The sequence below is a fragment of the Mustela putorius genome, unplaced genomic scaffold (genome assembly GCF_011764305.1).
Source record: "Mustela putorius furo isolate JIRA1106 unplaced genomic scaffold, ASM1176430v1.1 tig00000127_pilon_pilon_pilon, whole genome shotgun sequence".
NCBI classification, from domain to species: Eukaryota; Metazoa; Chordata; class Mammalia; order Carnivora; family Mustelidae; genus Mustela; species Mustela putorius.
Genome location: NW_025421288.1, coordinates 4,630,846 through 4,643,335, shown reverse-complemented (window position 1 = coordinate 4,643,335; position 12,490 = coordinate 4,630,846). Strand labels below are relative to the sequence as shown.

Genomic DNA, 12,490 nt, shown 5'->3' with positions numbered 1-12,490 from the left:
ATCATTACATCTTTCTTTTAGTCTCCAGTGTCTTGGTCCTCCACGCTCTCTTGGGAAGTAGGCTAATGTATTCTAGGTGAACATTTCCCAATTTACATCTCCTTTCCCCTCTATTTTTCCTTCCTGTCCTTCACTATGTGTATTTTCTATGACAAACACCTAGCCTGGATATGACTGAATGTTGAAAAAAGGTTTCTTTGGTCAAGGCTGATTTCCACCCTACTACCCACAACCAAAGAATGTAATTGTCCTCACCCTGTAAACAAAAAGCTATTGTTCTATATTATTCAAATGCAAAAGTTAGCTTAGCAGCTTGAATTTTTTTGAATTCATAGCTGATAAAACACTCAGCAATACCCAGGACAAGTAAAAAAATCAATTTTACATTTTATAGCATGTTATTATTTATAAAGTCCTTGGCATTCCATCTCTCTTGATCCTGGCTTTAATCATAGCAAGGCAGAAATTTTTACTGACATGAAAACTAGGACAGAAAATTTCTGGCTGAAGGCCATAGAGCTAATAAAGAAGTTGCTGGAACCCAAAGCTACATGTTTTTTTTTTCTTTTTTTTTGCTTCAGTATGTCTTTGTAATCATAAAATCTGGTTCATGTGCTAAGGAGAGAAGCCAAACCTGAAGAATGATCTGCAGGAACTTCTAAGTCAATGGAGCTCAAGTCTTAGTCTACTTGGGAAAACTTCATCCCATTGAGAACTTTCTTCAGAGCCTCCTTCACTTCCTTGTTTCTCAAACTGTAGATCATTGGGTTCAGCATAGGGATGACCACAGTGTAAAATACTGACACAATCTTGTCTTCCCCAAGAGATTTGCCCATGTTACCTTTCAGGTATATGAATATGAGTGTCCCAAAGAAAAGAGCCACTGCGGTCATGTGAGAAGCACAGGTGGAGAAGGTCTTGGCTTTGCCACCTGCTGTATGAATCTTCAGAATAGCTTGAATGATGAAAAAGTAGGATATCAGAATCACTGAAATGCTGGTTGTAATGACTAAGAAAGCTAAGAGGTAGATGACTCGTTCCCTTGACGTGGTGTCACTACAGGCAAGCTTCAGCAGGGGTGGGAGGTCACAGAAGAAGAAGTCCACATGGTTGGATTTACAGAAGGAAATCGAGAAGGTACACCCAGTGCGGATCACAGCATTGACCATGGCTCCAGCATAGGCCGCAGCCACCAGCCCCAGGCAGGTCTGTGGTGTCATGGCAGTGGCATAGAGAAGGGGGTTACACACAGCCACATAGCGGTCATAGGCCATCACAGCCAAAAGGAAACATTCAGTGCTAGCACAGAGGGTAAAGAAGAAGAACTGAGTGGCACAGCGCTCATAGGTGATGGCTGTCTTATCAGTACCCAAGGTCTCAAGAGACTGAGGGACGATGACAGAAGAGTAGCAAACATCCAGGAAGGAAAGATGACAGAGGAAGAAGTACATGGGGGTTTGGAGACGAGAGTCTCTCTGAATCAATATGATCATGCCCAGGTTGCCCACCATGGTAATGACATAGAGGACCAGAAAGCCGAAGAAGAGGCCCATCTGCAGCCCTGTCGGCAGCTGGAACCCCAGCAGAATGAATTCTGTCACCACAGTTCCATTGTCCGCCATGAATCCTGGGTTGTCTACTGAAAAAATAATAATAATAAAATCTCATTAAAGACCAGTTAAGGTGATGGATCATTCTCAGCAATGATAATAATCTTGTAAATTTGTCAAGCCCTTTACATTTTTTTGCAAACTTTATTTCATTTGATCTTTTGGAAATCCTTTGAGCATATATCGTTAATCCCATTCTTGAGAGAATTATATGAGGGTCAAAGAGGTGAATGACTAGTTCATGATTTCATGGCAAAGAGGCAAAGCTGGACCCGAGAACTCTGTTCCTTGGGCATTTCCAAACTTCTGACAGGTGCCAAATTGGAAAGTTTCCTCAGCCTCACTGCAGAGCCAGAAAACATCCCTTCATTGGAGAAACCCTGTCGGTATAATTTTAAGTACATGGGCTTTGAAAAAGACTGAAGGTCAAATCCCTTGACCTTGGACTAGTTAATTCATCTCTCCGAACCTCTCCCCTTGATGGCATAAGAGGCATGTCAATGCCAAGTCATGGTACTACTGTAAAGAACATAAGAGATGTACCATTCCTAGCACATGGTCTGCCTCACACACTTAGAATTATTTTCTCTATATTCTGTAATAATAGAGTAACGTACTCCTAAGTTCATGTACATTTTAGAATCTTTTTATCTCCAAGTCCACAGCCCCCCTGGCATCCCAATATTAATTCTTCTTTCTCTGTGGTTGTTTTTGATATGCATGTGAACACAATGGAGCTGAAGGCAAAAGAGAGAGCCATAAAGAACAAACTCTGTTAGAACTTCTACAACCTGTTGCCTGCCAAGACGCCTCTTCCTCACTGCTCCTGCCAAGCAGTCTGGCCTGGTTTCCAAATTCTCCTCTTATTCTAGAGGACCTGTCCCATTTTTTTTTAAATGCCAGATCATTATCAATCAATGAGCTACATGAATCAAGCCATTCCAGAATTAGCCTGCCCAGCTCATTAAGGGACAAAGGCATCACACTGAGTTTAGAATTCTAATACAGATAGAGTTCTTGCCAAGTATTTGGACAATCTTGTCTCTGCACCTTTGGATGCTGATGATCTGGGGTAATGGGAATACTGAATGTGGACTTCAAAGGTGGTTATTTTTGTCCTCCTTCCATCCTTGAAATAAAAACTGAATTTGAGAAAGATCTCATAGGATTTCAGATAAATAAGAAAATGAAACTTTGATCAATGTTGGACAAAAGCTGATCTATGGATGAAATAAAGGTCAGCATCTGGTGTTTTTCCCCTGCTGAATTCCTGACAATGTGAATATTTAGGAGAGTTTTTCACCCCCTTACAGCCTAATCTAATCTTGACCTTCAGCCAAAACACTGATTTGCTGTGTTCTAAAAGGAATTCACACAATTCATCCTGACCAAAGGGGAAAACAGAGAGAGAGACTATATTCATTTATTTATTCACTAAGAGTGTACGGAGAATTTACCATGTGTCATGCATTCTTCTGGTTGCTCAGAACAACACAGACAAAGATCTTTGCCCTTGTAGAGTAAGCATCTAGCAGAGATCCAGGCATATGCAACATATTTTTTTTAAATAAGCATACTTTCTACCATGATAGATGATGACAAGTGCTATTAAAACACACATGGATACACACAGCAGGGTGTAGGGAATGGAGAGAGCCAAAGTAAAGAAGAGGGTATTAAACCAGTAGAAGTGTCATTGAAAAAGTGACATTTTAGCAGAAATGTTGGGGATCAGGTAACTATTCACACTTATTTATTTGCACACTTTTATCCACAACCAGCAGAAAATGGAGACACAAATCATCACCATGGGACCACCCCACTCCCAGCGCAAAATATATGGAGTTTTCCAGGTCCCTGTGAGATATTTTCAAGGAAGCTTTGTTCAGAAGTGTCAGCCTCCTAATACAGAAAGAAGCCCTTGCTATGTTGGAGTCTCAATGATCAGCCACAATCACAGTGTAAAGAAACAGCATGGAAGGTCCTCAAAAAATTAAAAATAGAATTACCAAAGGATCCACTAAGTCCACTACTGGGTATTTACTCAAAGAAAATGAAAACACAAATTCGAAAAAATAGACGCATCCCTATATTTCTTGCAGCGTTATACACAATAGCCAATATGTGGAAGTAACCCAAGTGTCCATCCACTTGGGTTAAATATAAATGGATAAAGAATGGATAAGGGATGGATAAATGAATGGATAAAGAGGATATGATATATATATATATCACATATCATATATATTATGTGATATATATATAATATATTTTGGAATATTATTCAGCCATCTAAAAAAATAGAATCCTGCCATTTGTAGCAACTTAAATGGACCTAGAAAGTGTAACATTAAGTAAAATAAGTCAGAGAAAGATAAATACCATACGATTTCACAAATACCATGTGATTTTACTCTAAATTCTGAATTTAGGAACTTAAGATATAAAACAAATGACTCTCTCTCTCTCTTTTAAAGATTTTATTTATTCATTTGACAGACAGAGATCACAAGTAGGCAGAGAGGCAGGCAGAGAGAGGAAGGGAAGCAGGCTCCCCACTGAGCAGAGAGCCCAATGTGGGGCTTGATTCCAGGACCCTTGAGACCATGACCTGAGCTGAAGGCAGAGGCTTTAACCCACTGAGCTCCCCAGGCGCCCCATCTTTCTCTGTCTTCAAAATAAATAAATAATGGCAGGAAGACAGCCCTCCCTGTGTGCTGGATACTGTTCTAGGTGCTTACCATTTACTTCTCAAACACCCCACCCCAGGCTTTATTGTCATTGTCCATATTCATGGATCTCTAGACAGAGACCTCCAGAGAGGAAATAAGGTGGTTGAGGTCACACCACTACACCAGGATTTAACCACATCTGGTGGCCTCCCAACCATGTCCCCCGCCACTAGCCATTTACTCCTAAATATGTTCATAATGAGTTATCATGTAAGGAATACCTTTTTTGTCCCTAGCATTTTTTGAGCAGCTTTACATAAATCACCCACTACATTTGGGCAAGGAGGAAAGTAACATTAAGTTAGATAATGATTCTGGGGAAGTTGTTCCAATTCTGAGTTGGAAACACTGCATGTGCCCCCCCTCCTTTTGTTGTATCATCTTTATTTGTCATGTCTCATCCGCAGGGATGGGAGAGTAGAAGGATGTGCAGGGCTCCTGTCAGAATCAGACTCTAATGAGGAGTGTACAGCCACCAATGAGCCATCCACCTCTGGCAGAGCTTAAAGCAACAAGACAAAAGCCGTGTGAACCAACCTTGCTCCTGGCCTCTTCTCGTCATCTACTTGCCTGCACTTTGCCCAAATCTCACTCCTCATTTTTAATTTATTGTATCTTACTGCATGCCATGCATTTTTATAAGCCACTTCAATTCTCTTTTGGAAAGAAGTATTGATGAATAAATAAATGCAAAATAAATTTGCCTGTTTGCCAGATGAGAGTACAATTAGAATAAATAGCCCTATCATCATCAGACCAATGAGAGTGCTGCCGGAAGACTTTGCCAAATGGGTTCTGGAAAGACAGTGCACAAACAGTGGCTCAACCAAAATCAGACTGATCAATGGATGATGAAGAAAGGCAGAGGGTCAAGGGAGAAAATGGAAAGCTTGGGAACATCTCCAGATCTGTGCTATGGGAGCCAACTCCTGAAATCCTCATAAATCCAGATTCCCAAGACGATTGGGACCTCCATTTTGAGATGGTGAGCAGCATGGAGGGCCCCTTCACTCAAAACACGCCTGCAATTCTTCTGAGCATCAACATTTTTGCATAGGGCAGATGACAATTTTAAAGAAAACCAAAGTTGCTGAGCATCTGCTGATCTGTAGAGGAGATGGAAAGGTTGACCCCTCCAAAAACAGGTCCACCTCACTTCTGATACACTGCCTCAATTCCTGAACCCATTCAAAATGATTGATAATTCCAGAGAGAAGAGCCAGTTGGTTTCCTAATGGTTAAGTTTAGGGAAAACACATGGTAGCTCCACAAAATCTTCAGGCAGGGAGTAGACCCATGGGGGGACTGCCTAGATAAACTAAATTACTGAGGAAGTATGAATAGATCACTGAAGCAGCCATCTCCTGCTTTTGAAACCCAGAAAATAGCTAACCTGTAAGGAGCACTGGAAGAAAGCAAATCCTTAATGCCACCATGAGCCCACCATGCTCCATGGTGTTGAGCAACATTGATATTTCACATCCTCAGTGATCTGTTATCTAATTGTTGATCCAACGGAGAAGTAGTTCACTTCCAGACAGACCTCCCTGAGCAGACCTCTGTAAATCTAGGTTATCTTTCCCCCACACTCATGGTGTACACTCAAGACCCACGGCCCATGGTAAACACACTTTAGACGTGTAATTCTCACAGTTTCCAAAGATAAAGGAGAAAGACCTCAAGATCACCCTCTCTTTAAGATTATGGGTGCTCCCCGAAAACCTCCACAGAACCTCAGAAAACTAACAGGGACTCAGAAGAAAGCAAGCCCAGCAGACCTTGGTGTTTATGATGCTCCACCTGTCATCTTAAAGCAGAGGAAACACTGGCCCAGGAGCCTAGAGGCCACTATGGATTAAACAAGAAAATGTATGGGTAGATGATTTAAAAGTAAAAAGTTTGCACCAGGAAGGGGTTGTTAGAAGTGCCCAGACACCATCTTTATAAGAGCACATGCTGAGGAAAATATCCTACCATAGATCTGAGGAGTATTTATATAGCGCAGCAAAACTAATCCACTTAGATCTTCCAAAGCAGGTTGAAAGTTATTTAAAAAGGGCAAGATACAATGGCGGTATGATGTGCCTAAAGTTATATGGCCACTGTTCCTCAGCTGGAAGTATGCAACAAAGATTTAGAAAAGCTCTGCCTTTATCCTCTGTGCCATGCAGCGTTCGGGACGCTGGGGATGTCGTGATGAATATATAGAACTAAAGAGACACGGGTGACAGTTACCCTCCCTCTGTCACTATAATAGAACTGGTATCATCTGCTTGTGATGACCTGAAGAGGAAAAAGGAACAAAGAAATGAAGTGAAATGAACACTCAAAGTGTTCAGGGGGGAGCTTGGGTCCTCAGAATGTTTAAATGGTGAGAAACATAGCGGCTCCATCCACCCACACTCTGTCTGTGTTCAGGTGACAAAGCAGCTCAACCCAGAGATCAAAATAGAGTCCTCAGAAACTTGTCTGGGGTTGGGGGTAGGGGGACTTCAGTTGGTCATTTTCTAGCTGGATTTAAACTCATCAAGACATGGGAAAACGTTCGCCGGCAAGCCTCATTGAAAATAGCAGGGAGGCAGAGCCGGGATGTTGTCAGGGAACGAGAACACTTCCAAGTTCTAGCACAGCGGGGTCAGAACCCAGCCAGCTGCTTGCCTTCCCTGCGCCTTGGCTCTTTCATAGAGAAGATGGACGTGAAACCACCAAAGTCACAGGAGTGTTGCAGGGCAGAATGCCATGACATGTTGTGTGTTCAATAGATATTGATTCTGTGGCACACAAGGGAAAGTGTGAGCTTCCTCTGCCCAAAATTACAAATGACTTTCATGATTTCTCGTTTAAGAACACTGGACACCTATTAACTCATCTGATCCTCACACAGCCCATTTTCAGATGATGAAAGTGGGACTCAGAGAGGTCAACAGACTTGTCCAAAAGTCACCCGTCTAGAAATAAAGGCCAGAGCTGGGACCCAGAGCCCTTTCTGCCTCCCCCTACCCCTGGCCCCTCACCAGGTGGTCATCGTGATACAGATGGGAGATGCTGGAGTGGGGGGAAGACCTGAAAAGTGGAAACCTTAAGTGCAGAAGTGCACTTGGCGATCTACAACAAACTTCTAGAATGGCATATCGAGTCTATCCAAATGCTGACCTCAAATCTCTTACACTTTTTCTTCCTGAGCTGAATATACAGCAGCATCTTGAACTAAAGGAGCTTCTGAAAGTCATGGTTGTGCCCTTCTGCCTTCAGATGGGGTAAGCAGAGATGAAGAAGGAGAGGCACACTGGTGAGGTGGGTCTTGCCTAGAAGCAGACCGCCTGAGAGTGACAAGAGCCCAGATTTGCCGCCTGACAAGACACTCTCTCCTGCCTGGATGGCTACGGCTACTCAGAGACATAGTACTGTTCTTCTGATGCCCACAATGACTCGAGTTCTCTGCTTTGGGGAGAGTGGTGAGGACAGATGGATTGTCTTCCTTTGAAGGGGGATGGGGAGGGGAAAGGTTGTGGTGATGGGGACACCTAGACCGAGACAGCCTTACAAAGCATGAGCATGATCGTCACTCTGTCTTGCTCTTAGGGGCTTCTGTCATTCCCTGACCTCCTTAGAGCCTCTCCCAAAGTCTGTGTCTGGCGGACCGGTCCTCAATGAGAGAGCTCAGTTCTCTTGCCTTAGCAGCAGCTCAGCCAAACACCCACCCAAAGTAGCTTCATGAACTCCGTGGGAATCTAGATTTTTACCTCCCAGCCACAACAGACACCCTCTCTGCAGCATCGCTGATGACTGATGTCTGAGCTCCAGGTGACCATTCCTGACAAATCAGTGACTGGGAAATTAAATCTCCCACCAAGGAGATCGCTCTGTTTCAGAGCCGCTTAGATCTTCCAGCACTTTCTGTGATGCATTCCAAACACCTGCCAGAGAGTTACAAGCTTCTCAGAGATTCAACAAGGGAGCCGTTTGCTCTTCCCCTTTTCTGAATAGAACCCCTGATACTTAAAATAGCAGCTTTCGTCTTCCACGTGGTCTCTTCTACCCTGTCTCTTCTCATTCTGAAAACAATCATCTGAAGCAGGTATGAGAGGCAATGTCGGCTCTATACAGAGGAAGAAACTGAGACCCCCCAGAGGCTAAGGGTCTTGCATCACTTCGAGAGGGAAATGCAACTTGTAACTGTCAGCTAGTACTAGCTTTGGCCCTACTCTCTCAAGAAAAGAGACACAGGGGCGCCTAGGTGGCTCAGCCAGTGAGGCGTCTGCCTTTGGCTTGGGTCATGATCCCAGAGTCCGAGCTCCACTGGGCTCCCTGCTCAGCGGGGAGTCTGTTTCTCCCTCTCCCTCTGCCCCTCCCCTGCTTGTGTGTTCTCTCTCTCTGTCTCTCTAAAATAAACAAATAAAATCTTTTTTAAAAAGGCAAAAAGAGATAAACCCATTTTACGTGAGAGGAAACCAAGGTTCGGGTGTCAGGTACACTTCGCCTCTGGTTCGTTTCCTCTCAGATCTGCTATGGTTCACACTCACCTCCGGCAGGACCAGTCCAGAAGACTGGGTGGTGAGGGGTGGTGGGTAAGAGCAGAATGTGTCATCTAAGTGGGGTTTGGGAGGACCTGAGGAATAAGCATGTTCGGTGCCCGTAGCTTTCAAGCCCCGGCAACCAGTAGGTGCCTGCCTCCCCGTCCTGTCCTGGGCATTCCAGGAGGCCAATTAGACCGGGGCAGGGGGCTTGTCGCTAATGGGGCTTCTCTAATCAGGCCCTAAGCTGCTAATTAGACTCCTCAGATCCCCAGAGGTGAGAAACCTTCAGAAAAAAGTCCCTGCAAAGTTAGCTGTCTCGATCCCTCCCCATTCACACTTGATCCTGTCTGGCGTCCCCTGCCATCATTAAGCGTCATTTGGGACCCGGGTTATGGGGAGAAAATACAAGCATTCTGTTCTCTGAGGGGTCGTCCTCAGAGTGACCCTTTCAGACCCGTCTCATTGTGAGGGCTCAGAGGAAACACGTGATCACGGGCAGTCCCAGCAGCCTGCAGCCTCTTTTCCTCGCTGGTATTAGTCACCCATACACAAAGGCCTTCGAGCAGGGCCCAGCACAACACACGAGTTTTATCGAGGGTAACTCATCCCGGGCGCCCCCCCCACACACAAAAACCTCCTGGAGAGGACAACGCTACTGTTCTCCTCTCCCTGTAAGGAAGCGGAGGCTCAGAGAGGTAAAATGACCACCCCCGGGTCACACAGCTGGATGGGAACCAGGGGAGGCTTGCTTCACACACCTTGCTCTTAACCGCTATCCCCTATCCCTATAACCAGCAGCAGGCTGATTATAAACACAACTACGTAGGACAGAAAATTTGAACAAGTTCACAAAAGTACAAACAAAGAAATGTAAGCCCTCTCCAGCAGGCTATGGTTCACACTCACCTCCGGCAGGACCAGTCCAGAAGACTGGGTGGTGAGGGGTGGTGGGTAAGAGCAGAATGTGTCATCTAAGTGGGGTTTGGGAAAGATATTAGAACATCGTTATTTAGCTCATAAGCCCTGGCTGTAGACTGCACGGGTTCAAATCCTCCTCTTTGTGGGGAGTTTCAGTGAGTTACATCCTGGATGGACACGGACATTACAGGTGATACAAGTAAGACACAGAACAGGGGCTGGTACTATGACTATCCTTCCAGAATTTTTTTTTTTCTATAGAAATTTACACATATATTTACAAATTCAGGATTAAAGTCGACACACTATTTCTACACTGTTCCATTAAGGTGAGTTAACAAGAGAAAAGGTAACTGTTCTAAAGCTACTCATGTGGGAGGGACCTGTGGCCCACACCAACACCGTGGGAAGTCCTGGGGCCTCTCGTCAGGCTGCTCATGATGTAGGGGTCACTGAGCCCCAAGACTCTGTATCCAAAATGTCCAGGCTACCACAGGAAAAGAAAAACCGACTCCCAAATTTGCCACAAAAACGGTGAGATTGCCCTTGTCTGACGTACCACACGTACTTAACAATCTCAGACGTAGTCATGATAACCCGAAGGCAAAAGACATCCCCAAATTTTCTTGTATGCAGAAATTCTCAAAACCCTTGGGTAGAGTAGAGACCCGTGGAAGATGGAGGTATATTACATATTATATATGTAACATTTTAATAGTCTTAATCTTTTAAAAAAAAAAAAAGGAAATTGAGACATACTGATGCCATTTAGAAGCATTAATTTAATAAAGATGCGTGGCATTTCGTGTTGCTACACCCCTGACACACATATTGACCGCGCTAAGCCTGTATCTCCCAGGAGACCTGACTCCTCCCTTCCATTCATTCCTTCCTTCCTCGGGCCTCTAGGTTCCCCTTGCGCTGTTTTGTTGATCACTGCTCACAGAGAGAAGGCTGTCGGTCATCATTTCTGCAGGTGCTTCCACTGGGAATACTTGCTGATCTCCAGTAGTTGTTGGTTCAGCGTTTGGGACTTCCAGTGTAAATAAAGTTTTTCTGTGCATATTTTTTAAAAAGATATATGGTATTTCTTATCTTCACATGGGAAAATTTAAACATTTAAACATTGCCCAACATGGCTGTCCACTTAATATTATATCCTGGGTATTTTCCATCCTGGTGGTCACATGAGGTCACCTTTGATTCATACTCCCCCATTTTAAGATTTCCCAAAACCTCTACCCATTCCACAGAGACACCCTCGTGCTGAGCTATGCTGTTGGACTCCCAGGGTCATGGGATGACATGGGGAATCAGCTTCTGACCCAAAAGGCTACTTCTTAAATCATGCCCCCCTTTAACCCTCATCCACCAATGCAGCTGGATGGATATGATCTCCTTGATCTGCTTCTTGTACCCCCAACACCAACACCCACCACCAACGACGTGGCCCCACCCACCAGGAAGACCCCTTCATTCCCTTAGGGTGAGTTCTGCACTAGGCCACCCCCAACCCAGGTTGCCAAGGATATTTCATTTCCCTGAACCTCTGTGGGGCTCTGAGGGGAAAATTTCATGCCTTGCCATGTACAAAAGTGACCCTTCTCAGCCCCACCCCGTGCAACCCACCCAAGCAAGCACGTGCATTGGGAGAAGCTCCTCACATCCAGGATATCCTATTACACTTAAACAATTTTGGTCACTTTGATATTTTCAACTTTTTGTTATAAGACAACAGGGCCGAAACCACAGACCTTTGTAGATATTAATGATTGTTTCTGTGGGCTAACTTCCCAGAAGCAGAGTGATTAGAGAAAAAGGCATTTCCATTTCTGAGGGTCTTTATACAAAGTAATAAAACTGACTGTAAGATGCTGCCCAGAGCTCCATAGCACATAAGGGAACCTGTTTCCCAGCCTCTTGCTGATACAAGTATCATGATCTTCTTTTAAATATTTGGTGATTATGAGGGCACCTGGGTGGCTTAGTTGTTAAGTGTCTGCCTTTGGCTCAGGTCATGATCCCAGGGTCCTGGGATCAAGCCCCACATTGGGCTCCCTGCTCAGCGGGGACCCTGCTTCTCCCTCTCCCACTCCCCCTGCTTGTGTTTCCTCTCTCATTGTATCTCTCTCTGTCAAATAAATAAATAAAAATCTTTGAAAACTAAAAATAAATAAACAAATATTTGGTGATTATGAAAGAAAAAAGATAGCTCAGGGCTACATAAATTGTAATTATTTATTGTGACATTAAACATTTTTTCAAATGTGTAGATAATTATTTCTCCTTTTGCAAATTTAGCTTTCGTGCACTTTGCCCATTCTTTTTTTTAATTGTTAATTTCATTACATTTTTTTTTAAGATTTTATTTATTTACTTGACAGAGATCACAAGTAGGCAGATCCTAGGGCTGGATCCCAGGACCCTGAGATCATGACCTAAGCTGAAGGCAGAGGCGTAACCCACTGAGCCATCCAGATGCCCCTATTTTCTAGTGAGGCTGTTGACTTCTCTGACTGAATGATAGAAACATTAAAGATATCTCCTTTCATTTGTTTGACAAATATTTGAGCACCTAATACACCAGGAAACGTTCTAGACACTGGCCATATAGCAGTGAACAAAACAGATTAAATCACTGCCTTCCTGTATCTTACATTTCAATAGGAAGAGACAGAAAATAAGGTTATAAACAAATATAGCAAGATGATGT

At 43.9% G+C, this 12,490-nt stretch overlaps 1 protein-coding gene across 1 annotated transcript; it reads right to left on the bottom strand.

Moving 5' to 3' along the window:
• Positions 1-680: 680 nt before the first annotated feature.
• On the bottom strand, positions 681-1,622 carry LOC101684431 (olfactory receptor 9I1-like). The gene has a single exon (XM_004777659.1). It carries the CDS (start codon positions 1,620-1,622, stop codon positions 681-683), a length of 942 nt encoding a protein of 313 aa, XP_004777716.1.
• Between the last annotated feature and the right edge of the window lie 10,868 nt (positions 1,623-12,490).